Raw genomic sequence first — 23,061 nt, 5'->3', positions numbered from 1 at the left:
ATGTCAACTTGTAGGAGGACTTTTACGTGCTTTTTTCAAACCAGGGAAGTGACGTCGACGTGTCGCCATTTGTTGTTTTTGAGACTAGTAGGGATCGGCTAAAATGTGTTTTTAAAACACTCATGGTGGACTTACAAATGTTCTGATGCAGCGTTTTGTGAGTACATAACCTATTTACACTACTGTACAAGTTTGGTAAGATTACTTGCACGTTTAGTGGTGCAATTTACGAGATACATCACATGTACCATTCACTCCTTTAACAAGCAATTCGAAAAACTCTAATATCTCCATAAATGTTTGACTAAGGTAAAAAAAAAACTTCGGATGGGGTATTTAGATGGGCTTCGGAGTGCATAGCAATGAAGTCAATTCTACTCCGAACCATCCCTTTAATAGCCAGGGTTAACTATAATTGTTTTAGTTCAAATGTAAAAAACGAAAATCACTTTTGCAGTGTATTGAAATTTTGAAAATATATAAATAAAGAGCTATTTAATTCATCTTTAATTCTTGTGGCCTTTTTTTTATCTTTTCCTCACAGGACTGTGTCCAGCTAAACCAGTACAAGTTAAAGAATCAGATAGGAAAGGTTGGTGATTCTACTTAAAATTTGTTTTACAATATTTATGATATTTATAATATTTATAATTGTCAAAATCTGGTAACCTTCTCCTTTTTTACCCAGGGTTCATATGGGGTGGTCAAATTAGCATATAATGAAGATGACGACCAGTATTATGTAAGCATATATGTGTTGTAAAACTATATTTTCTTCTGTCAGCATTATATTATATTATTAATACTACTTAAAACGTGTTCACAATTTGAAATAAAATGTTTTTAACATATAGTATAAGAGCAATATCACACTCGTAGACGTGAGATATGGCTGTGATTCAGCTGTAGGTAATCACAGCGTGTCGATATATAGCTAATATCTCCCGTCTATGAGTGTGATACTGCATTTACACAACAGTTCGACGGCACGAGTGTGTAAATACATAAGAAACAACAACGGAGTGTCTTTAAAAACCCTCTTTTGGCAGAACTACTTCTTCAAATCTGAGCCCAAGCCAACGTTACTAATTCCAAAACGTCACTTTAGAACTAATAACGAAAGAATGTTGAGTTGCTTAATTAAAAGCTTGGTACTCAGTGCAATTGTTAGCTGCATCAAGCTGTTGTTAAAAGTAAAAATAACTTCCGTTTATAGCAGCATTTATTTTTCAGTTTAAGTCTTTACTGTTGACTCTTGTCTCCATCTAATGGTGGAATTATGTAGCCAAAATTAGCATCACGAACACATGCACCATTTCTCAATACTAAACACTATTATTTAATACTACTATTTATATAAAATATCCTTTATTGAATAATAATTTAATAAACAACAACAGCCATTATAAAAGTTGCTAGGCAATTCAGTCAAAAGTACAAAGGCAGCGCTCTGATATACAGAATTGAATTTACATAAACATGATGAGATTTTGGCAAAACTGTTTGCTCTGGAACAAATAATAGATTAATGAGACCAAAGACTGCCTGTTCGATTACCCTAAATGAATTATATCTCATGTTTAACCACTATAGGAACATAAAGTAAGTTCCAGAAGATCTGGCCAAGTTGAGGCTTCTATCTGCAGGTTCATGAGTGCTAAATGGCCGCTGACGCCCTGGAGCTCACATCTCCGAAAAATCGAAACAATTTTTCAAATAGAGATTATCTTTATTAACAAACTGCATATCTGAAATATAAACAAGTGAATACATCTTAAAAATATATTCCCTGACACGAAAACTGTGCAGAGTGATACAATTACAAGTGGTGAAATAGCTGTTGGAGTTCTGTTGGACTCTAATATCGCACTCTTATTAGCCAATCAGATTCGAGGACCAGAAAGAACTGTTGTATATAATATGATATTTATTGCAGGCTATGAAGTTGGTCTCCAAAAAGAAGTTAATGAAGCAGTATGGATTCCCACGTAAGCAAAAAACCTTTACATTTCCGGCCTGAATTTTTGTTTGCTGAATATTCATTTTAATATTAATGTTTTGATGGTTGTGTAGGCCGACCTCCTTCCAGGGAATCCAATGGATCACAAGAGAATCTTTTAAAGCATTCTGGCCTGTTGGATCGGATGTATCAAGAAATTGCTATTTTAAAGAAACTTGACCATCTTAATGTTGTTAATTTAGTTGAGGTGAGTCAAACACTTTTTTTTAGCTATTACACGTCAAATATGTTGTACTATATGTAATATTTTATTTTTATATTTATATTTAAATAAAAACTCTGCCATAACTAACAAAACTGCATCTGTTCTGCGATATTTAACTGAAGGTTCTTGATGACCCGGCTGAGGACAACTTGCACATGGGTGAGTAATTCTGTCAGTCAGCAATCTGCGATATAGAACGCTGTGCATTTTATTCTTTGATCTATTTTTTCTATTCATTCTGTGTATCGCTTTCATAGTCTTTGAGTTGGTACCTAAAGGGTGAGTATTTATACCAATAGGTCATTGCCACACATATACACATGGGATGTTTTTTTAGTTTATTTCTCTTTCATAATTTTCACCGGGTCCTAGTCCAGTGATGGAGGTCCCAACAGATAGTCCTCTAACAGAAGAAATGGCCCGCTTCTACTTCAGAGATGTCATCTTAGGAATTGAATACTGTACGTTAAGTAATCTTGTAACTGTAAATGTCATTTATAAACTTGAGGGTTTGGCGCTTAGTTTTATGTTTTATTTTTTAGTGCACTATCAGAAAATCATACATAGGGACATTAAACCCTCCAACCTGTTGCTGGGGGATGATGGGCACATCAAGATCGCAGATTTCGGTGTCAGTAATGAGTTTGAGGGGAACGATGCTCTTCTATCAAACAGTGCAGGAACACCAGCTTTCATGGCACCTGAAACTCTGACCGACCAGGACCTGAGATTCAGCGGAAAGGTGAGAAGATTTATTGATATACATACAGTGAAGACATTGATTCTTTATTATTTACAATCGACTTTTGTTGGATTCAGGCTTTAGACATATGGGCAATGGGAGTTACACTGTTTTGCTTCGTCTTTGGAAAGGTAAGACATTAACCTTTTAAAATATGAATGTGGTTAAGAGCATCTGTGGATACATATTAAAAACAAATCTATTTATATTTCTTTGTGCAGTGTCCTTTTCATGATGAATACATCTTAGGCCTGCATGAAAAGATCAGGACTGCGGCCGTCGAATTCCCAGACATGTGAGTCACAAACGCTGAAAATCCCTGTTGTAAATCATGATAAGAAAACATAACTTTAAAGATAAACTTTATCAGTAGATAGATTGATAGATAGATAAGATAGACGGCTGGTGTAATTGTTTTTGTGCTGTTTGCACAGGCCTGTGATCAGTGATGGGCTGAAGGATCTCATCATCAGAATGCTGGACAAAGTCCCTGAAACTAGAATCACGTTAGCAGAAATCAAGGTGAAATCATATTGAAAGATTGCTGAGAAGTTGACATATCATGAAAATCAGACTTTTTTGTGTGTCTAAATGCTATACAGGTGCATCTCAATAAATTAGAATGTCGTGGAAAAGTTCATTTATTTCAGTAATTCAACTCAAATTGTGAAACTTGTGTATAAAATAAATGCAATGCACACAGACTGAAGTAGTTTAAGTCTTTGGTTCTTTTAATTGTGATGTTTTGGCGCACATTTAACAAAAACCCACCAATTCACTATCTCAAAAAAAATTAGAATATGGCGACATGCCAAATCATCTAATCAGTTTAAAAGAACTGCAAAGGTTTCCAGAGCCTTCAAAATGGTCTCTCAGTTTGGTTCACTGGGCTACACAATCATGGGGAAGACTGCTGATCTGACAGTTGTCCAGAAGACAATCATTGACACCCTTCACAAGAAGGGTAAGCCACAAACATTCATTGCCAAAGAAGCTGGCTGTTCACAGAGTGCTGTATCCAAGCATGTTAACAAAAAGTTGAGTGGAAGGAAAACGTGTGGAAGAAAAAGATGCACAACCAACCAAGAGAACCGAGAAACCTTGAGAGGCATGTCAATCAATTCAAGAATCGGGTGAACTTCACAAGGAATGGACTGAGGCTGGGGTCAAGGCATCAAGAGATGGAATACAGTTGGAAGATTTGGCTACAGTTGTTGCATTCCTCTTGTTTAGCCACTCCTGAACCACAGACAACATCAGAGGCATCATACCTGGGCTAAGGAGAAGAAGAAATGGACTGTTGCCCAGTGGTCCAAAGTCCTCTTTTCAGATGAGAGCAAGTTTTGTATTTCATTTGGAAACCAAGGTCTTGGAGTCTGGAGGAAGGGTGGAGAAGCTCATAGCCCAATTTGCTTGAAGTCCAGTGTTAAGTTTCCAGAGTCTGTGATGATTTGGGGTGCAATGTCATCTGCTGGTGTCGGTCCACTGTGTTTTTTGAAAACCAAAGTCACTGCATCCATTTACCAAGAAATTCTAGAGCACTTCATGCTTCCTTCTGCTGACCAACTTTTTAAAAATGCTGATTTCATTTTCCAGCTAAAGGCCACTGTCAAAGAAACCTGGGCTTCCATACCACCTCAGCAGTGCCACAGACTGATCACCTCCATGAAATGCCAAATTGAGAGTAATTAAAGCAAAAGGAGCCCCTACCAAGTATTGAGTACATATACAGTAAATGAACATACTTTCCAAAAAGCCTACAATTCACTAAAAAATTTTATTTTTATTTTTTTATTTATTGGTTATGAAGTATTCTAATTTGTTGAGATAGTAAATTGGTGGGTTTTTGTTAAATGTGAGCCAAATCATCACAATTAAAAGAACAAAAGACTATTTCGGTCTGTGTGCATTGAATTAATTTAATACACAAGTTTCACAATTTGAGTTGAATTACTGAAATAGATAAACTTTTCCATGACATTCTAATTTATTGAGATGCACCTGTAATCGAGTCCCCGGTGCATCTACCAATCTAGAAAACTTGTTGGTAAACTGCCTTTCTCTGCAAGCATGTGAAAAAAATGAGACATTCAGATTTTGCTTCTTCTTTAATGTAGAAAAGTGATGTTATCATAATATTACCGCCCGTTAATCAGCATGGTTCCACCTACTGCGCCGGTATTTTATTTTCGCAAACAACAGCAGTGTACCAGTTCTAATGCCATGGTAAAAGTTTGAGTAAAGCATGCCAACTGTTCTGTTGTTGGCTGCACAGACGAACACAGAACACTATTTAGAGTCCCAGCCTCAGAGGAGACAAGAGAGCAGTGGATTTATTGATTTATTTACTGAATATTACGCTGCTGCCACACAAATCTAATAAAAACGTGATTTCTTTCCCAGCTGTTTACCTTCACAGACATAACTGACTGTTTTTATAACAAGTGTGTGTTTTTAACATAAACTTGTGTGTTTGACAGTTTAAGCGCAGGAAGACATGAAAGTGAACTTAGTTTAGTACTCACATGCCGTGTGACAGCCACTTTCATTGTGTTTGCTTCGATGTGTGCGCTCACAAAACCTTAGAGTATATCAGAAGTTTAAACTAATATGGTTTAAAACGCATGATTTCAGACTGATAGGCACAGCTCTAATCTGGAAAAAGGGGCGGGGAGCAGCAGCTCATTTGCATTTTAAGAGACATGCTCGAAACTTTCGTTTCTGCTTCCACTCAAAATAGGCATTTTCAAAATTATACAGTAAATGATCTGTGGGGTATTTTGAGCTGAAACTTCACAAACACATTCTAGGGATACCTGAGACTTATATTACATCTTGTAAAAAGGGGCATTGTAGGTCTCTTTAAAGTGTAGGTGTTAGTGTTACTGCGTGTGTGTAATATTGAGTCTGTGGGCAGCTGCACCCGTGGGTCACACTTGATGGCACGGATCACCTGCCTCTGGAGGAGGAGCACTGCACCGTGGTGGAGGTCACTGAGGAGGAGGTGCAGAACTCTGTCAAACTGGTTCCCAGCCTCTCTGCTGTGGTGAGTACATCTGAAGGAAGAAAAAAAAAAAACATTTACCACACACTGTAAAAAAAGTAATGGTTGATAAAGGTGAAATAAAAGTATACAGTGCCTTGCAAAAGTATTCATACCCCTTCATTTTTGTCACGTTTTGTTGCAGCATTATGTTAAACTGCTTTAAATTAGTTTTCCCCCACATAAATTTACACTCCATACACCATAATAATGACAAAGCAAAAACCAGATTTGCAAATTTTACAAATTTATTAAATATAAAACACTGAAATTTGCATAATACATTGCATAAGTATTCATACTTAACTCAGTACATAGTTGAAGCACCTTTACAGCCTCAAGTCTTTTTGGGTATGATGTGACAAGCTTTGCACATCTGCATTTGGCAATTATCTGACATTCTTTGCCTCACCTTTTCACCTCTCAAGCTCTGTCAGCTTGGATGGGGGCTGGCAGACATTTTCTAGAGTCCTGGTTGTTCCAGTCGTCTTCCATTATGGATAATGGAGGCTACATGCTTCTGTGAACCTTCAATGCAGCAGATTTTTTTCTGAACTCTTCCCTAGATCATTGCCTTAACGCAAGTCTGTCACTGAGCTCTACAGGCAGTTATCTGGACCTCAGGACTTGGTTTTTGCTCTGATATGCATTTTCAGCTGTTAGACCTTTTCTGAGAGGTGTGTGCCTTTCTAAATCACACTCATTCAAATGAATTTGCCACAGTTTAACTCCACTCGAAGTGCAGTAACATCTAGAATAATATGAATGCTCCTGAGCTAAATTTTGAGGGTCCCAGAAAAGGGTATGAATACTTATGCAACAGGATCCTTTCAGTTTTTTTATTTCTAATAAATTTGCAAAATTGTTACAAACCTGTTTTGTGCTTTGTCGTTATGGTGTATGAGATGTAGATTGATGTGGGGGAAAAAAGTAATTTAAAGCAGTTTAAAATAATGCTGCAACAGAACAAAATGTGAAAAAAATGAATACTTTTGCAAGGCACTGTAGCGATAGCTATAACTATAGCTCCCTGAGCCTCAATAGTACTACAACCTAAATAAAACAAGATGTTCATGTCTTTCTTTCTTTAGTCTTCAGTCGAAAAGAAAGGTTTTTGATGAAAACATTCCAGGATTTTTTCTCCATATAGTGGACTTCAATGGGGATCAGCAGGCTGAAGGTCCAAATTGCAGTTTCAATGCAGGCTTAAAAGGATCTACACGATCCTAGCCAAGGAATGAAAGGTTTATCTAGCGAAACGATCTGTAATTTTCTAAAAAAAAAATAAAAATAAAATAATAATAATATATATACTTTTTAACCACAAATGCAATTTGGAACTTCAACCCATTAGTCACCAGTGAAGTCCACTATATAGAGAAAAATCTTAGAATGTTTTCTTCAAAAACCTTAATTTCTTTTTGACTGAAGAAAAAAAAGTCCCACACTGAGGTTCTTGTAAATGTGTTTTATGACTTGTTTTAGACTGAATGTGTCTAAATTTGCGTTTGGCACTGTATTTTAAGATCCTGGTGAAGTCCATGCTGAGGAAGCGCTCCTTTAGTAACCCGTTTGAGTGTCCCAGCCGCAGACAGGGCAGGTCCATGTCTGCCCCTGGAGGTCTGACTGTGTAAGTCCAGAATGAACATCACTACATCCTACTGTATACTGATACTCATAATACGTGTGATTTCACTGACACTGATATTCTGTTATTTCTCTCAATAATTTCTGCAGGGATATGTCGCTGTTTCGCCCTCTAAGGTATCACACAATAGACCTCACTGCCATGATAATCAGCTACATTTGTGACCCTAGACCACAAAACCAGTCATAAGTAGCACGGGTATATTTGTAGCAAAAGCCAACAATACATTGTATGGGTCAAAAAATTTTAGATTTTTCTTTTATGCCAAAAATCATTAGGATATTAAGGAAAAATCATGCTCAAAGATATTTTGTAAATTTCCTGCCGCAAATATATCATGACTTATTTTTTGATTAGTAATATGCATTGCGAAGACACTTCATTTGGACAACTTTTAAGGCGGTTTTCTCAATATTTAGATTTTTTTGCACCCTCAGAATCCAGATTTTCAAAAAGTTGTATCTCAGCCAAATATTGTCCTATATATCCTATCAAACTATACATCAATGGAAAGCTTATTTGTTTTTCAGATGATGTATAACTCTCAATTTACAAAAAAACTGACCCCAATGACTGGTTTTGTGCTCCAGGGTTACATTTAGTATTTCAAACTCAGTGCTCATGTTTCTGTTTGTGTAATACATATTCATATTTTGATGCTCTGTGTCTCCAACAGCAGAGGGAGTAACAGTAACAGTAACGGGAGCAGAGAGGGAGAGCTGGAAAACCTTATCGAGGATGAAACGTTTCCGTAAATTAGTAAAAATCATTTTTCAGATTGCCTCAGTTGTGTGATTATTAGACATTTTTTTCTTATCTGCACTGGATTATTTCGAGCAGCATAATGTGTTACAGTTTAAACTCTCTATATTGTACACACTGCATTATTAATGGTTAGATTTGGAGGTATATTTAAAATGTAATGCAGAATCTGGTAATACTTTATATTAGAGTTGAATTTGTGTTTTATTGCATTTATGTGCCAAATTTAAGGTAAAATTTAGATTTAAATGCGCATATAAAAAGATCAAGCAGCAACTTTGCATGAGATGTATTAGAAGTTCACAGTATGTGTTTTATCAAAGGTCTGTATGCTGTTTTGTTGTCTTTTTGACATTTTGAAGTTATATTGTGCATTTGAAATGTGAACACACACACACACACACATATATATATATACAGTTGAGGTCAAAAGTTTACATACACCTTGCAGAATCTGCAAAATGTAAATTATTTTACCAAAATAAGAGGGATCATACAAAATGCAGGTTGTTTTTTATTTAGTAATGACCTGAGTAAGATTTCACAAAAGACGTTTACATAATCCACAAAAGAAAATAATTGTTCAAAAATGTACATACACTTGATTCATAATACTGTGTAGTTGCCTAAATGATCCACGGTGGGTTTTTTTGTTTAGTGATAGCTGTTCATGAGTCCCTTGTTTGTCCTGAACAGTAAAACATGCTGTTCCCACAAATTCTTCGTTTTTTTTGTTTGTTTGTTTGTTTGTTTGTTTGTTTTGTGTGTGTATTTGAACCTTTTCCAACAATGACTATGCTTTTGAGATTTTGATCTTTTCACACTGAGGACAACTGAGGGACTCATATGCAACTATTACAGAAGGTTCAAACGCTCACTGATGCTTCAAAAGAAAAAACAATGCATTAAGAGCCGGGGGTGTAAACTTTTGAACAGAATGAGATGTGTACATTTTTTCTTATTTTGCCTAAATAACATATATATATTTTTTCATTTAGTACTGCCCTTCAGAATCTACAGAAGATACTTACATGTTTCCCAGGAGACAAAATAAGTTCAATTTACCCTGTTCTTCATCTTCCAAAAGTTTTCACCCCCGGGTTCTTAATGCATGGTTTTTCCTTCTGAAGCATCAGTGAGCGTTTGAACCTTCTGTAATAGTTGCATATGAGTCCCTCAGTTGCCCAAAATTAACATTTTGCAGATTCTGATTAGACCTAAACTGTGATAAATAAAATGTAAAATAAAAATAATGTATTTTATTTGATATATTTTGATTCATATATAACTAATTTATTTACGTTTAATTTTTTGTGATGTATGTGAAATAATGGGATGAAAATGTTATAAATATAAATAAATTAAGAATATAAAAACATTTTGCATTCTGAGTATAGGCCCCTGGGTTTCTTTAGTGTGCACTATTGTTAATCACTACGGATGTGCTCTAGTGCCTCTGTGAGGTTGTTCTCTGATTAGCAACACAAACCCCAGGGACTCTGTATGCCACTCTTTTTAAAAATAACCATCTAAGGGAGATAGTATGTCAGGATAAGAGCTCCATTATGGCCCAGACAGATGTGTCAACATAGTGAGCGTCACTGCTGTTTCTCTTTAAAGTCCGTGAATGATCAATAACCTTTATTTTATTACAAACACACTTTCAGGATGTATTACAGAACTTAATTATATCAAGCATAAGTGTTTTTATCTGTCGAAGTGCGTTCATTTTATCTAAGTATATTTTCTGAAAACAATTTGAATGGTTGTTTGTGCGTCACAATATTATCTCAAAACATTTATTGGCTTCTTAGGACATGCCAGGATGTTTATCTTTTATCTTCTTAACAGTTTAGTCCTCATATACCAGGATGCAGTTCTTATCTTTACTCCCTGTACAGTGTCAGTCCATAACACTAAAGAGAGCTAAAATGAATACATCACTTTGTCTTACTACAACTGGCCATTTTATTGGCCGTGACTGGGGCGATGAGCTGTAGGTTGGTATATACAGTGCTGTCGGCGGCTGTAAGAATGTTTGGGATTGGGGTGGATAATGAAGGAAAATGGGCCACTGGATTTTACAATGTGGCTTTTTATATCAGCGCTCCAGCCTCATGGGTAATTCAGGACACAGGATGCGAGCATATTAATTTGATTCATATTTAGACTCCCACTTTGTGGTGTCTCTCCAAAGTATTGCACAAAAACCTGGCAAACATTAAAATAGTGTAATGAGCAAAGAACAGATAATCCCAGTGTGCTCGATTCCTGATTTTTTTTGGAGAAGCTTTTATTTTGCCTTTGTACAAAATACATCCAAGACACACATTTCAACCCATATTAAATTATATTATATGAAATAATATTATATAATATTATATAAAACAAAGCCTATTTCCTCTCCCAAATTCTCATTACTGTAATAACGCATATTATGTGCGCGCGTCATAGCGCACGTCCAAATCCACTGTAATTGTATAAATAATACTGTTGTTGTGTCACGGAATATACACTGTAAAAAGTTTTCACCAGATTCAACTTTTCAAAGAAAAAAAATTCAGCAGCTGCCTTAAAATTTTAAGTTAAATCAGCTTAAAACTACAAGTCATTTTAACTTATTACAACGAAAATGAGTTGATTTAACTTGTGAGTTGAAATGACTTTGAAGTTGATTTAACTTAAAATTTTAAGGCAGCTGCTAAACTTAAGTTTTTAAGTTGAAACTGGTGAAAACTTTTTACAGTGTAGTTTTAAAAGTTTTAGGTGAGAATATACTTGCTTCGACTTAAAATAATTGACTTGTTAATAGCTCCAGGGCGTCAGCTGCCATTCAGCAATCATGAACCCGCCCGAGAGCACCTCACCGCGGCCACATCTTCTGGAATTTGCCCTGGCTCTGATGTGTGATATAATTCGTTTTGGGTCAATCTAATGGGCAGTCTTTGGTCTCGTTAATCTATTATTTGTCCAAGAGTGAATCGTTTTGGCTGAGGGCAAAATATCATCAACTTATGTTTTCTGTAAATGTGTATATCAGAGTGCTGCCTTGTACTTTTGACTGAATCGCCTAGGAATATTTTTGATAGCTGTTGTTTTTTATGAAATATTACTGAATAATAAATAATGTGTTTTATAAATAATAGTAGTATTTAGTATTTATGTTGGGAAATGTGTGTTCATGGTGGTAATTTGTTTGGATGTTCTGCCAATAGATAGCGACAAGAGACATGTTTTTATGAGTGAGTCAGCAGTAAAGACTTTTATATTGAAAGAGTCTAAAACGAAGTTGTAAACAAGGAACTTATTTTTCCTTTCAACGAACAAATGCACTGGGCAGCACTGTCATCAGAAATCACCCTTAACAGATGAAAGGATAGTATAACAATGTTTCTTTTTTTCAGCAGACATTCAAACTAATGTTTTATTGTGAATGTTTTTTGAGCTGAAGAATGAATGCTGTATCAAATGCAGGTAATAACACTAAATCAGTCAATCTCCCTCTTTCTCATAATAATCTATTATACATAATACGGTAAGCTTTTAATACAGTAAGACAATAAGCTTTCATTGAAGCAACTCAACGTTCCTTAGTTACTAGTTCTAAAGTGACGTTTTTGAATTAGTAACTGAGGCTTGGGCTCAGCTGATTAACTGTTCAACTGGCGGAAGAAAGTAGTTCTCCACAAAAGAGGGGTTTTTAAAGACACTCCGCTGTTGTTTCTAATGTATTTACACACTCATAGCCATGTGATATAGCTGTATATTGGCATGCTGTGATTACCTACGGCCTTAAAAATGCAAATCAAACCTTCAGGCTTCAAATTCAAACTCAGTTTTCGTACAATTATTTTGTTGTCATGTGGTTGAACATGAGATATAAATTGTTTTGGGTCAATCTAATGGACAGTCTTTGGTGTCATTAATCGATTATTTGTTCCAGAGTGAATCATTTTGGCTGAGGGCAAAATCTCATCAAGTTATGTTTTATGTAAATGTGTAAAAGTGCTGCCTTGTACTTTTGACTGAATTGCCTAGCAATATTTTTATATGTTGGGAAACGTATGTTTTTGTGGTGGTAATTAGTTTTAATGTTCTGCCAATAGATGGCGACAAGAAACATGTTTTTATGAGTGAGTCAGCAGTAAAGACTTTTATATAGAGTCTGAAACGAAGTTGTAAACAAGGAATTTATTTTTACTTTCAACACTTCAAGAACGAATGCACTGAGCAGCGCTGTCATCAAAAATCACCCTTAACAGATGAAAGGATAGTACGACAGTGTCGTTTTTCAGCGGAGATTCAAACTAATTTTTCATTGTGAATGTTTTTTGAGCTGAAGAATGAATGCTGCATCAAATGCAGGTAGTAACAGTAAATCAGTCAATCTCTCTCTTTCTCATAATACACTACTATGCATAATACTGTAAGCTTTTAATACAGTAAGACAATAAGCTTTCATTGAAGCAACTCAACGTTTCAAGTTTTTGAATTAGAAACTGAGGCTTGGGCTCAGCCGTTCAACTGTTGGAAGGAAGTGGTTCTGCACAAAAGAGGGTTTTTAAAGACACTCAGCTGTTGTTTGTAATGCATTTACACACTTATGCCACCAAACTGTTGTATAAATGCAATATCACACTCATAGCCATGTGATATTGCTGTATATTGGCATGCTGTGATTAAAACATGAAAAGGGCTATTATATTCACACTCTCTACCACTTGATAGTGATCAGACTGCTTTGTTCCTGAGTGACAGGTGGGGTTTGACAGCAGTCCGTTTACTTAATTCACATGATCAAAATTTTGATTACTTACCCAACATATGGTAAGCACTCATGTGCCTACCTCCTGCCATATTGTCCTGGGTGTGCTCCTTGTATTTTCAAATAGCAAATAATTTAGTGGACATTTATAACATAACAAAATGTTAGTTACAGTTCACAGATCACTCTGTGTACAGTTTACTTCTGTTGACATTGTAAGAGCCCATAGAGCAAATATTTTCAGAGTATCTACCTTATGTAAGAGCGTGTGCGTGACTTCTATGTTGAAGAAGCTGGACAGTGGATACAAAAAAAAAAAAAAATAATGTGTGACCCTGGACTACAAAACCAGTCATAAGCAGCACGGGTATATTTGTAGAAATAGCCAACAGAACATTATATGGGTGAAATTGATCAAAATTATACAATTTTTCTTTTACGCCAAAAATCATTAGGATATTAAGTAAAGATCATGTTCCGTGAAGATATTTTGTAAATTTCCTACCATAAATATATCAGAACTTAATTTTACCTTAGTAATATGAATTGCTGAGAACTTCATTTGGACAACTTTAAAGGTGATTTTTCAATATTTCAATTTATTTGCGCCCTCAGATTCCAGATTTTCACATATAGGCCACATATTATCATATCCTATCAATGTAAAGATTATTTATTCAGCTTTCAGAAGATGCATATATCTCAAAATTGACCCTTATGACTGGTGGTCCAGGGTCACATGTAATTACTCATTCGGAAAACATGGTGCTCAAACCCTAGAAGTTATCAATAACCTTTCCAGGAAGGCAGTTTGTCAAAGCCATGGATGGAGAAGTCAAAACAATTGGTAAGTGCTCTTTATAGCACTTAATGACATAATGAAGGAAGCCTTAAAGTGTTGCAGTCCCTTTTCCCTCTGGACTATTCAGAGACACTACTCTTTACCTAGTTCATTGTTTTATTATAAAAGCTGCTAGAAAATAACTTAATGTACAAGTATGAGTAATCCTAAAAGACCCCTTTTTATTTATACTAAGTTCTTGAGCTAAAATGTAAACATTTGGTTTGTTTTCTCATTTATGCAGCAATACACTCTTTTCTCGGCAGTTCTCTGTCTTCAGTCAAAAAGAAATTTAAGGTTTTTGAGGAAAACATTCCAGGATGTTTCTCCATAAAGTGGACTTCAATGGTGTCCAACGGGTTGAAGGTCCAAATTGCAGTTTCAGTACAGCTTTAAAGGGCTCTACACAATCCCAGCAGAGGAATAAGGGTCTTATTTAGCAAAATGGTCATTTTCTAAGAAAAACTTTTTAGCCACAAATGCTTGTCTTGCACTAGCTCGACCTCACACATTATGTAGTCATGTTGGAAACATCAAGGTGAACGTGCAAAGAAAGTCAAACGGCCTTTACAAAAAAAGGTAAAACAACAATGTCGGACGATTTTGAAGTTGGAGGAGAAAAGTTATTCGCCCTACCAAACCTTTTTAAACCGTAGTACACAGACTAAGAACTAACCAGGTGATTTTTCCAACGTGATTACGTAATGCGTGAAGACATTAAAGCGCATTGCAGAGCTAGTGCAAGATAAGCATTTTGTGCTTGAAAAGTATATAAATTTTCACTTTTTAAAGAAAATGATAGATCGTTTCGCTAGATAAGACCCTTATTGCTTGGCTGGAATCATGCAGAGCCATTTTGGACCTTCAACCAGTTGGCCACCACTGAAGACCATTATATGGAGAAAATTCCTGAACCTTAAAGGGGTCATCGGATGCAAAGTTGATACGATCCTTTAGGGTCTTAATGAGAAGTCTATAACATACTTTGGTTAAACTTTCTCAATGCTAGTGTAAAAAACACTCTTTTTACCTTGTCAAAATCAGCCCTTTTTACAGCGAGCTATTCTGTTGCTTGTTCCTTCAAATGTTAATGAGCTCTGCTCGCTCTGCCTCTCTCTGCCGTGGGATTATGAGCCGTAATGTTTACTTTAGCCACGTTTAGCTGCAAAACTTGCTAACTAGCACATTATTAAGAAAGGCCATTTGCAAAGATGCATAAAAACCCTTCTCACTCCTGCTGTGGGTGAAGCTGCATCACGAAGGATTCGCACGGACAGACGCATATGTAGATTGGGATCAGTGCTTTCCTTTCAAAAATGAAAGTAATGTTAATTCTCTGCATCTTCAGCGGCTCAGATGTTGGGGGTAAATGACGACTGCTATGTTCATTATTATATCCAACAACAGAACACCTCAATCGCTCAATCAGAGACATTCTCGTCTTCCCCTGCACCTGAGTCGACACAATGGCAGTCGGAGTCGGACTGTTTCAGCTCAGTGAGGGCAGATCTAAGGTAAGGCGCTCATGTCAATCAACTATTGTGGGAGTGGCCTCTGTCGGTGTGTCGTCACACCGACAAGAAGCTGAGAATGACCTGATTTTAAAAAGAGATATTACTTTTAATATTAAAAAAAGACCACTGGGTGGATTCTTATCATTGTAGGGTGGTTGTGTACACAAACTGCCAACACACATTAATGTTCAAACTACATGTAAAAGTCAGTTTTGCATCCAATGACCCCTTTAACAAAGCTTTTTCATGTCTGGGCAATATGGCGATTGGTTTCCACCATTCTTCTAAATATCTTCTTCTGTGTTCCACTAAAGAAATGAAGTCATACAGTTTTGGCGCAACATGTGGGTGAGTAAATAATAGTAAGTAATAGTAAGAATTTTAGTTTCATCTCTAACCATAACAACCACAATTGATTTACTTATGCTTTTTTAATGATGTATATCTCTGCATATTCTGTTATTGATTTGGAAGTCAATTTCTACATCAGGCTGATGGGATCTTAGACCAAGGCACATCACAAATCTTTGGCATTTGGCTTTATACTGATGGTACAATGTGTTAATAAATGTTCTCCATTTTCTTTCTCAGGATTAAGCTTTAATGAGAACGCCCTTGAGGGGCAGAAACGGACATATTACATCCTATTCCAATTGTAGGTGAGACAGAAATGTCCCTGTTTATCAAATCAATTAAATAAGCCTCAATAGAATAGAAATAAATAATGCTGCAGATATATTGTGAGGTGACAAATCTGCTGAGAAGCCTTATCTGAACAATTTAACCAGGGCAAACATATTCCTATCTCGCATCCGGTCATAATGCAGCAGAAAATGGTGGCTTGCTCCTTTTGTCTACATGACAGAGTCTCAATGTGAACGAGGGGAGACAGGTTTCCCTTGAATTTTAATGGTGTCGCTGATGTTCTGATGTTTATCTCTTTGCAGGATGTTCTAGATGTCTGAACAGTGCCAGTGGGGAAGAGGATGTTTTTTTTTTCTCTCCAGCCCTAGCAACATGCACTGGATTGGTGGATATGACAGCTCACTGTGCCTGCGATTGGCTGTTATTGTGGACCATTTCGAGCAGAGAAATTCATCTCTTGCTCTACTGGGTGTGGGTTGCTGTAGGAGGCTGCAGCAGAATGCTGAAAGAGCTAGCAATTCACTATGTATGTTTGGTTTACCTTTACCTCCTTATATGGAAAAGAAAAAGATATAAACACAAAATGTACTAGAATTTACATCACGTTCATTTTTAGACAGCAGATGAGATCTGAATTTAGCACCAGTGAGGTAATTAATCAAATAATTAGTCATGCTAATAATGAATTCAATTGGAAACATCTCAAAGCATGCAGGTTTGTCATGTGACCTTCAGATAAAGAGAGTCAGCCATTGCAGTTTCTACCCTCATCAGGTGATTTTAATGCATGCGTACTGTAACTAAAACCAATATGGTCCGCATTGAGGCACATTCGTATGTCAAGCACATTATTATGTTGTCGAGAGGTGAGCTCTGCAATGCAGTGCTCAACACTAATCATGGATAGTAGGTGCAATGCAGAGAAAACCATTAAGTCTTCTTAAAATCAGTTGTGGCTTCACCAGTGTGTGAACCTGTTGGCGTCTATTGGAGTAACTGTTCCTTTTATTTTATTTTTTAGATGAGTCATTAATAGAAAAACAATACACACGACCAGCATTGATTGACATGATGCATCTATGACTACTTGAAGTCTTTTTTCTGTCTTTTTATTGTTATAATTATTTTGGCTCTTGTGCAACTGCTACATAGTTATTCACATTCAAGATATTGTCACTCAGGATACAGCTAAAAGTAAAAAAGAATAAAGGAAAAGGCAAAGAAATGAATTTAAAAATACTGCCAAAGACATTTTTTATGGTCCATGTTCTGAATCGGTCACGGAAACACTGATTCGGTAACGTCACTGTTGTTTAAACCACACGTCCAATGTGCATAATATGACAAGAAGAGCACTCATATATTGTTCAGAGAGCAAAACATTGCTTAACAATGTCATGGTTACAGTTTACCAAGAAAAACACCAGTACATTTAGGTGATCAGTGATCAGATCGAGTGTTTTTCGAAAGTCAGCCTAGCTAAAAGAAAAAACATTCCATGTCACAACGGCAACGCCCATAACAGATCGATTTATTGTTAACAATCACAATTTCGGAATAGCAAATCAAAACAAAAACGGAGAACTTATAAATAAACAATATGAAGCCAGTTTACTTTTCAATTATAGGAATACATAACATCCAAGATATAAGTTAATAAAGTCAAGCTATTGTATAAATACATCACCAGCATGCACAATATTGAATCATTGATAGTATCGTCGTAATTATCTTACACTGACAAAACAGTATACTTGGCAAGTGCAAAAATAAATTAAACACAGAAGTAAACCACAAACTTCGAAGCTGCAATATTTTTCCTATTTTCTTTTCTTTTTTTTTCTTTTTCCTTTTTTAAACCAGACCAGTCTCTTCCTTTCCCCCGACCTGTCCTTCAAACAACGAATGGTTCCAGTAGTATCAGACTTCGTGATGAATATATGACTCTATTTTTGGTCACCTCACTTCCAACTAATATCTATTTAAATTAAATTTTAGTTCAGAGTGCATACATACAAACAGACAAACTCGTGACTAATACTGGAACCATTTAATACTATTTTCACCCTTCAAACGCCACCTTAACCTCTTTTGAAATGCTTTTCTACTACCCAAAACATAAATAAGCAGCATCCCTTTGAAATACATCAGTCCAAATGCCAGTGTGAGGCTGCCATTCCTAACCAACAACGACCGTTTCCGGCTGATTGACTGACACTTCAGTGGTTTTGGCAAATGTCAAAGAGAACCAAGAAGAGGGAGGCCCATTCAACTATATATATTTCTGTATATATTCAAACTAGGACTTCAGCCCCCCCTTTTACCACCCTTGATATTTTTTTTCTTTTAACTCGTGGAAAAATAAAGAACTGCTGCTGCAGAGGAAACCATGGCAAAAGCTGCTGCCAAAGTCCACCAGCCATTTTTATGTTTCTAAGATCAAGAGCTTGTCTACGTTTAATTGTTGCCCTCCCCGCCTTCATCATCTTGCTGGTCACTCGTCCACAGTGTCAAGTTGTCTCGGAGGAGCTGCATGATGAGAGTTGAGTCTTTGTACGAGTCCTCATTGAGGGTGTCGAGCTCGGCGATGGCGTCGTCGAAAGCCGTCTTGGCGAGGTGACAAGCCTGCTCCGGAGCGTTCTGGATCTCGTAGTAGAAGACCGAGTAGTTGAGGGCCAATCCCAGCCGGATGGGGTGAGTGGGCTGCATGTGCTCTTTGCTGATCTCGTGAGCCTCGTTGTAGGCCTTCTCAGACGATTCCACCACGGTGGAGCGCTTCTCGCCGGTGGCCACCTCAGCCAAGTAACGGTAATAGTCTCCCTTCATCTTCAGGTAGAAGACCTTGCTCTCGTGCTGGGTTTCGCTGCAGTTCTTGATCAGGAAGTTATCCAACAGGTTGAGCACGTCCTGGCACACGGCCTCCAGCTCCTTCTCGATCTTCTCGCGGTAGGCCCTCACCATCTCGATCTTCTTCTCGTTGCCGTCCGCGGAGGTCTTCTGCTCGATGCTGGAGATCACCCTCCAGGACGAGCGCCGTGCGCCTACGACGTTCTTGTAGGCGACGGACAAGAGGTTCCTCTCTTCGTTGGACAAGGCCTCGTTCAACTCGGTTACCTACGGAGGAAGGAAATAGAACGCTGGTTGAGGAAAGAGGCGTACAACATCTAGCAAGGTAATAACATGCTTTCCTTCATTTTTCAGTTGCATAATGATCCACAGAGAGCTTCATCATCTGGCTGAACGCATTGTGCAGCCATGAGCTCCAGCTATATGCCAAGTGCAGTTTCCATGGCAATCGTCTCATTTTGTACAGTAGTCCGACTCTATCTAGTGAGATGACAGAGCGCTAGCGCTACACAGTACTCTAGAGGTGAAATCACTTCAGCCGAGAGTGGGGGCAGGGAGAGGATAGGGGGCAGGGCTGGGAGGCAAAATGTTCCCACATACCCTCCAGGGCAGCTGCAGTGTAAGTTAACACGATCGCTGTGCGGCAGTTCATGTGTTACGGTGGCCTTCTCCTTGACCTTTTCCCTTGTCAAACTGGCACGACGATACTATGTATGTAAAATGAGTTTGATTCCAAATTTTCACGAGGATATGTTATTAACCACTCATCTCCTTTTAGTCAAAATGTCAAAACCTCTTAGAGGTAGCATAATAGTATAAGGTAATTTGTACTTGTCCTTAAGTAAAATGAGCTATATGTACTCTCTTTTCACAGTGATGCCACAGAAGAACCATTTTGGGTTCCCCAAAGAACTTTTTAGAGTCTTACACTCTTAAAAATAAAGGTTCCAAAAGGTTGTTTTTGCAGTGATGCCATAGAAGAACCATTTTTGGTTTCCCAAAGAACCTTGACCATTTCTTAAAAGAAGGTTTCAAAATCTAAAGAGCCTTTGAAAGGTTCCATTGATGTTCAAGGTTCTTCATGGAACAATCAATGCCAATAAAGAACCTTTATTTTTAAGAGTGTAGACATAGAATTTTTTAGAGTCTAAATAAGAGTCTTTTAAGAGTCTAAAGAACCTTTTTTTTTTGGAATGGAAAGGTTCCTCATGCCATCATCAAAGCCAGTAACATTTATTTTTATAAGTGTACCAATGTGTGACTAAACACTTTTCAAATGCCATGTGCTTCAGATCAAGGTTTCTAGTTTTAGCTTTGGCCACAAAAGCTAAAATTATTCCCTCAAACTCTTCAGAATACAAAGAGAACTGAATTCAAAGACAAATCAATAAAGATCAGAGTAGAAAACAGGAACACTGGGTAGGACAGGAAGACAAGACTCATAATGAAACACAGGCTGGGGGATATGAAAGGGTTTTATTTAAACAAACTTTTTGCTTTTTGCGTTCAAGGTTCTGTGCCACAATGATTTGGCTTGCCTCTCACAGACAGATAGTAACGGATAGTTGTGGTGGGAGACGGGTAACCTTGTTACTTAGTTAGCCACGTTGCAATCGGATACAAATATTTAACCTTTCACAGATTTAAACTAACCGTATGTTCCCACTCCAATGTGAAGTTTGAAGCTTGGCCTATTGCTGTTTGTCTCTTTGGCCGGACGCATCAAGATAATGGAGGCCTGTGGGCACTTTCCCATCAGGTCTGTGGCTAAATGGGCTTTTATCTATAGGACTGAAGTAACTTTAGAGTCAAACTGCTTTTAAATCTCCCCCACTGATCCATGAGGCTAAAATTGCCTGTCTGGCATACACAACAATCTTTGCGAGGATGGGAACCTTTGCTTTTAACAGCCATTTGGGATTTAGACAAAGGTAAGATAATACAGGCATTTTAGCTAAATTGATCGGGTGGATCTTGTCTGTCACTACCCTACTTTTCAATCGATACGCTTAATCTAATATTTCACATTTTGGTATTAAATTGAAAATGTTTTATGTAAAACAGCACAGCTAATGAGTGCTAACACATCTAAAACGACAGTACTGAGGTTGACACATCCACGTGTCATTTTAATTAAGTCGGACGGGTAAGAAGCATTCAATCACTCACGAAATAAGAGAAGAGATGCTAGACGGCACCCCTCCAGAAAAAAGCATGACGTTAACCCTTGACAAAGCAGAAACGGAGAGGTCCTCCATGTAAGACTAGTCTCCTACATGCCCTCACTCGGATGGGAATATAGGCAGGATGCTGACGGCGAAGAAGCGTTATGCAGATGTTCCCCTTTCCCCCCTTCGAGAAGCCCTAAGGCCTTGGATGAATTCATTACGGTGACCTGTATGCTCACCCTCTGTTAATATATTAGCAGATATAATATTCACTATGAATTAACACTGTATAAGAGATGAATCGCCTATAGTGATATATAAATCGGTTGGTTTGAAACAAGAAGGAATATCCAATCTGAATCATGGACCTTACTGCAATATGACAAGGATGGAAGATTCTAGAAGGAATGCTGCTGCCTCTAACGTTTGTTTAGAGGAAATATCTTAATACTCCCATATGGGGAAATGAATAAGGGAAGACAACTAAATTGTGAGGATGCTTGAGAAAATACAAACAAAGGCAGTTAGAATTTATATATGCTAATGATGGAAAATGAATGTCAAGTGCATTTATGACAATGCACTGTGCTTAAACAGTAATGGCAGAATGCCTGTTTCTAGTGTAAAATCAAATACTATACATTGCGTTATGAGCATGAATATGCAGTATGTTATGCAAAGCAATGTTTTAAAAACGAATAAAGCGCACAGTATTGATTTATTGAGTTGCATTAATGCTGAAAGCGACGTTGAAACAAATCTTCATGCATTTGTCATGTGTCGTCTCATTCATTTGATTGTGGGTTCGGGTAAGACAGGAGGCACCGCCCAAGATCCAGACAGTCTACACCCGATCCACTGCACTCTCATTAATAAAGCACTGATTTATCAGTGATCAACACCCCAAAAATTAATACAGCATGTTATAGCCTCCCGTTACATGCCTATTTTAGCGTAACTCAACCTATATGATCATTCACGTTTGCTGCTTTTTTCTCCAAATGAATTGAGCTTATAGTAAGCAATAACACGACAATTATAGGCTATCATAATTACTTTTTATATTAGGCTATTTATGTATTTTATGATAGATAGATAGATAGATAGATAGATAGATAGATAGATAGATAGATAGATAGATAGATAGATAGATAGATAGATAGATAGATAGATAAACTGACTGAATGATTTAGCGATGGCTGGTCAAACTAAACCATCAAACAAATAAAACCCCAAGGGTAAATTGAAAGAATGACTTACCGATTTCATGGCTGCTGCCATATCATCATATCTCTCTGCTTGCTCAGCCAGCCTGGCTTTTTGAACCAGCTGCTCGCGGTCAACCATGTTGGATGGTTATGGTTTGGACGATATTATTTGTTTTTTGGGGAAGAAACAGTAATATTGTATGAGCTATGCGGTGTAATTCAATGAACGAGAGCCTCTCTGCAGCTGTTCCTTGCTGTCTGCGCTCGTGCCGACGGGCCACCCTCGCCCCTCCTCACGCGCTGGAGGGCTACGTCAGGGTTCTAAACGTGGGTGCTATGGCAAGCTGCTACGACATTTATTCCTTAAAGGTCCACTGAAGTGCTTTGAATCATGCAGTGTTATTCTATGTGTTGACTTAATTTTAACTGAAACAGGAACAGTCACGCCCCCTTTTTTCCCAATGGAAAAATGTCTGAATCATCCCCTATCCCCTATATATAGGGTAGAGCGGGGCACAAACTAACGCGGGGTTAGTTGTAACACACGTGGTTTAAATATTTCCACACATGCTAGCATAAGCAAATTTACTGTATTTACTAGTTGCCATAGCAACACTATGCAGAGAAAAAAGAGCGCCAAAATCCAAAAGCCT

At 37.4% G+C, this 23,061-nt stretch overlaps 2 protein-coding genes across 2 annotated transcripts in view; one reads left to right on the top strand and one right to left on the bottom strand.

Annotated features, from left to right (window-relative positions):
- camkk1b (calcium/calmodulin-dependent protein kinase kinase 1, alpha b) overlaps window positions 1-9,798 on the top strand; it is a 14,508-nt gene extending 4,710 nt beyond the window's left edge. Inside the window, exons 3-17 of the mRNA XM_073818077.1 lie at window positions 545-592; window positions 689-742; window positions 1,937-1,988; window positions 2,074-2,207; window positions 2,348-2,384; window positions 2,483-2,504; window positions 2,598-2,686; window positions 2,768-2,967; window positions 3,045-3,098; window positions 3,189-3,262; window positions 3,402-3,489; window positions 5,885-6,013; window positions 7,537-7,640; window positions 7,748-7,774; window positions 8,335-9,798. Of these exons, the coding sequence (XP_073674178.1) occupies window positions 545-592; window positions 689-742; window positions 1,937-1,988; window positions 2,074-2,207; window positions 2,348-2,384; window positions 2,483-2,504; window positions 2,598-2,686; window positions 2,768-2,967; window positions 3,045-3,098; window positions 3,189-3,262; window positions 3,402-3,489; window positions 5,885-6,013; window positions 7,537-7,640; window positions 7,748-7,774; window positions 8,335-8,413 (1,191 nt within the window). The 3' untranslated portion in view covers window positions 8,414-9,798. The remainder of the gene's footprint in view (window positions 1-544; window positions 593-688; window positions 743-1,936; window positions 1,989-2,073; window positions 2,208-2,347; window positions 2,385-2,482; window positions 2,505-2,597; window positions 2,687-2,767; window positions 2,968-3,044; window positions 3,099-3,188; window positions 3,263-3,401; window positions 3,490-5,884; window positions 6,014-7,536; window positions 7,641-7,747; window positions 7,775-8,334) is intronic.
- Window positions 9,799-17,278: 7,480 nt separating this feature from the next.
- ywhag2 (3-monooxygenase/tryptophan 5-monooxygenase activation protein, gamma polypeptide 2) lies at window positions 17,279-22,703 on the bottom strand. Its single transcript, XM_073817643.1, has 2 exons — window positions 22,461-22,703; window positions 17,279-19,299 (listed from the first exon to the last, which is right to left on the bottom strand). The coding sequence occupies exons 1-2, from the start codon at window positions 22,545-22,547 to the stop codon at window positions 18,643-18,645; spliced, it is 744 nt and encodes a 247-aa protein (XP_073673744.1). The 5' UTR covers window positions 22,548-22,703; the 3' UTR covers window positions 17,279-18,642.
- Between the last annotated feature and the right edge of the window lie 358 nt (window positions 22,704-23,061).

This window comes from Garra rufa, chromosome 14, assembly GCF_049309525.1.
Source record: "Garra rufa chromosome 14, GarRuf1.0, whole genome shotgun sequence".
Classification (NCBI taxonomy): Eukaryota; Metazoa; Chordata; class Actinopteri; order Cypriniformes; family Cyprinidae; genus Garra; species Garra rufa.
Note: the sequence above shows the minus strand (reverse complement) of the source record. Positions and strands in the feature narration are given on the sequence as shown.